General features: G+C 34.9%; 1 protein-coding gene across 1 annotated transcript; it reads left to right on the top strand.

Annotated features, from left to right (window-relative positions):
- The first annotated feature begins 909 nt into the window (after positions 1 to 909).
- On the top strand, positions 910 to 2,490 carry LOC122044210 (exopolygalacturonase-like). The gene is made up of 5 exons (XM_042604738.1): positions 910 to 926; positions 1,061 to 1,139; positions 1,203 to 1,508; positions 1,588 to 2,106; positions 2,254 to 2,490. Exons 1-5 carry the CDS (start codon positions 910 to 912, stop codon positions 2,488 to 2,490), a joined length of 1,158 nt encoding a protein of 385 aa, XP_042460672.1.
- Positions 2,491 to 3,603: the final 1,113 nt, after the last annotated feature.

Raw genomic sequence — 3,603 nt, 5'->3', positions numbered from 1 at the left:
CGAACAACGAATGTGATCTTCATGTTGTAGCAACTATTGTGAGGTAATTATTACAATGGTGTAGCAGCTACTGTGAGATAGGTGCTACACCATTGTAATAACTATCCCACAGTAGCTGCTATAATGCATTGGACCTGACATTGTAGTAGTTATCGTCAACAGTATAATAGTAGCTGATATGATAACCTCACAAGTCCATAATATTTTATCTCTGAAAGTTTACAAGAATTTAAGTACAATGTAATGAACAAAAAATGTTACCCACAACAAGTAGAGTATAAGCTTGAGTATCGGTTATCAGAGCAGCTTTTCGTTGTTGTTGAGAGCTTCTGGGAGTAGCACGTGAGAACAAAAGTCGGAGTGAATGTCCTTCTATGGTTGTTGTTCAAAGCTTCTTTTATAGCCAACTTCGAGCCCCTAGACCACCCCCGGGTGGCTAGATTTATGACGTGGTAGTTTCTCGACAAAACTTTATCTCTGAAAGTTTATCCATCTTCTACACTCTACGTATTTGGAGAAATAACGAAATATAAAAATTTACAAGATTTTATTCTCCAAATAGAACGCACAACCATGGGATACTGAGCTTCTAAGCCACTCACTGTGAGTGTTTCTCAATTTACTCTGATGACCGATGAAAATTTTCTATGAGATCGGATGGTCATTCCAATATGAGTGTTACATGATTTGAATTTAATCTTATAAATGTATCAGAATTAGTTTGTTGATATTAGTGAGTGGTGATTAAAATATCAAGTTGATTTATTTAAATGCCAATTATTAACAATTAGGAGACTATGAAATCTTTATTTTCTAATTTTTCTTGGCTTGTTATTTCTCTATTGAAAATAGACGACAAACAAGTAAACTATATACTAAATATGGATTCGATCTCCATTGACCACAAACATGGAGAGAGAATTCATGTAGTTTATCTGTATAAAGATCGAGAAGGAAAACAACAATAGGAGCATCCATTAATTGCAAAGTCCTATAGAAAAATGGGTTCCGTTTACGCTATCTTTAAATTCACCTTATTATTCTCGACTTGGTACATTAGGTGTGTTGCTCAATCGAACGGTGTTTACAATGTGAAGGATCATGGAGCGACAGGAAATGGCCACACCGATGACACAAAGGTGAGCAGGATTCCGTGTAAACTTATTTTGTAAACATAGTAAATTGTCTTGGCATAATCTTAGGCTTTTCAAGCGGCATGGGATGCCTCGTGCGCTGCTAGCGGGTGGTCGACGATGCTAGTTCCGGAGGGATCGTACTCGGTCGGTCCTCTGGCCTTTAAAGGGCCTTGCAAGGGTGTCAAGAGGTTGGAATTGAGAGGACAACTACTTGCATCGACTAACCTCAATGTTTACACAAACAATTGGATTGATTTCCAATATATAGACGGACTAATCATCTACGGAGGTGGAATATTCAACGGGCAGGGAGCTTCGGCATGGCCTCACAATGAATGCCCTAAGAAATGGAGTTGCAAGCTCCTTCCGATGGTACACAACTTTTTTCTTTAAATTATTATTTGGCTTCAACTTTTTATTTCCTTCATTTTGTCCGTTTTGCGATTTGCAGTCGTTGGTGTTTAGTTTCGTTTCGAATGCAGTTGTTAAGAACATTTCTTCAATCGATAGTAAGCTCTTCCACATGCATATATTTTCATCGAAGAATTTGGAGTTTCAGTCCTTGAAGATTAGTGCTCCGGGGAATAGCCCTAACACGGATGGCATCCACATAGCTGATTCCACCAATATCACCATTGCGAATGCGATCATCGGCACCGGTGACGATTGCATCTCCATCGGACCGGGAAACACCAATTTAACAATCTTGAACGTGTTATGCGGTCCTGGCCATGGCATCAGCGTTGGAAGTCTTGGCAAGAACTCGAATGAGAAAGACGTGGTTGGCTTGACGGTTAGAAATTGCGCTTTCAATGGCACAACCAATGGATTAAGGATCAAGACATGGAAATCTTCTCCGGTTCCATTGACGGCCGCTCACTTTGTCTACGAGAACATCATCATGCACGATGTCTACAACCCCATCATCATAGATCAAGAGTATTGTCCCTATGTTTCGTGTGTTGAAAAGGTAAATCCTCTTAGACTAAGATTACTAATTGATCCAAGAATAACAATTATATATCAAGTCGATAAAACTGGGGTCATTTGAAGCTATTGAATGCTCACTGTGATAATTAACATCCTTATTATTATATATGTGCTTGTTACGTTGTAGGATCCATCTCGGGTTCAAATTCACGATATCAAGTTCACAAATGTGAGGGGAACTTCTTCCTCAAGAGAAGCCATAAAATTTGTATGCAGCCGTTCGGTTCCATGTGCAAGTGTGGAGTTAAACGACATCGACCTGCATTACACTGGCGATGCGACCGGGAACGCAACTGCGACATCAACTTGCGTTAATATTCATGGAAGATCGAATGGCAATGTGAAACCTAGCTCGTGCATTTAAGTTCAAGCATAAAATCGACATACTCCACATTTTTTGTAACTAATTAACCATTGATCATTCATTCCGAGTTTGCATTGAATTCAATTTAGTCTGATTGTTGTTCGATACTTTGTTATAATAATGAAATGGTGATTCTTGTTGGGACTCGATGAGAAAGTTCAATTATAAAATTTAAATTTTTATAATTTGAACATCTCTCATTACAAGATGTTGATTAGTTATCTATTTATACGGATTGATTTAATGAAACATATAAAGAAAAAAAAAAAAATTAAAGTTACCCTTAAAGCATACTTTTAACATCCAAACCTCCAAGTCTTTATGGGCGTTCTCTCACATGCATCAATATCAATCCAACGTATTTATAACTAATCCAAATCTCGCCACCAAAAGAACATAATCAAATCAAGCCCTAATAAATTATTTTTAACTTAGTCAACTCCTAATTAATCAAAATAATTTATTAATCTCATTATATTCTATAAAAGAATGAGATTACACTCTTAATCCAATTGGATTTAATGAATTTATAATCAATAAATATTCTATCGATCAATGCTACCATGCTGAAATAAAATAATTAACTTGTATAGATGATTCTATCCAGGTATCATAAACACCTAGATGACGCTCAATAATGACAATGTATGTTTTCCCCTATATTAAATAGATTGTTTAGAACCATATATAAACAATATATTAAGATTAGAAGGAATTACAAATTGAAAGGACTTATCATCGAATCAATTATAAGAAATTATAAGAAATGATGTTTGACAAATTTTCTATAAATTATATAACTAAAAAATTGTAAGAAAAGATTTGTTGGACTGTCCAAGTAATTGATACACGTTGTAGCAACTAGTGCTTTTATGGTGTAACATAAATCCTAATAATATATAATAATATATTAGGATTAAAAAGAATTACAATTTAAATTAAAATGGCTTACCATCAAATCAATTATGGGAAATAATATTTGACAATTTTTCTGTAAATTATATAAGTAAAAAAAAATTATCAAAAAAGATTATTAATATTGTAAAATTGTATGTTGTATGCTTCAAAAGTTATTATTATTTTCTTTTTACTCTCGAAAGACTAGTGCATAAT

The sequence above is a fragment of the Zingiber officinale genome, chromosome 2A, assembly GCF_018446385.1.
Source record: "Zingiber officinale cultivar Zhangliang chromosome 2A, Zo_v1.1, whole genome shotgun sequence".
In the NCBI taxonomy this organism is placed as follows: Eukaryota; Viridiplantae; Streptophyta; class Magnoliopsida; order Zingiberales; family Zingiberaceae; genus Zingiber; species Zingiber officinale.
The sequence above is the reverse complement of the archived record's forward strand: the minus strand, read 5'-3'. Positions and strand labels throughout refer to the sequence as shown.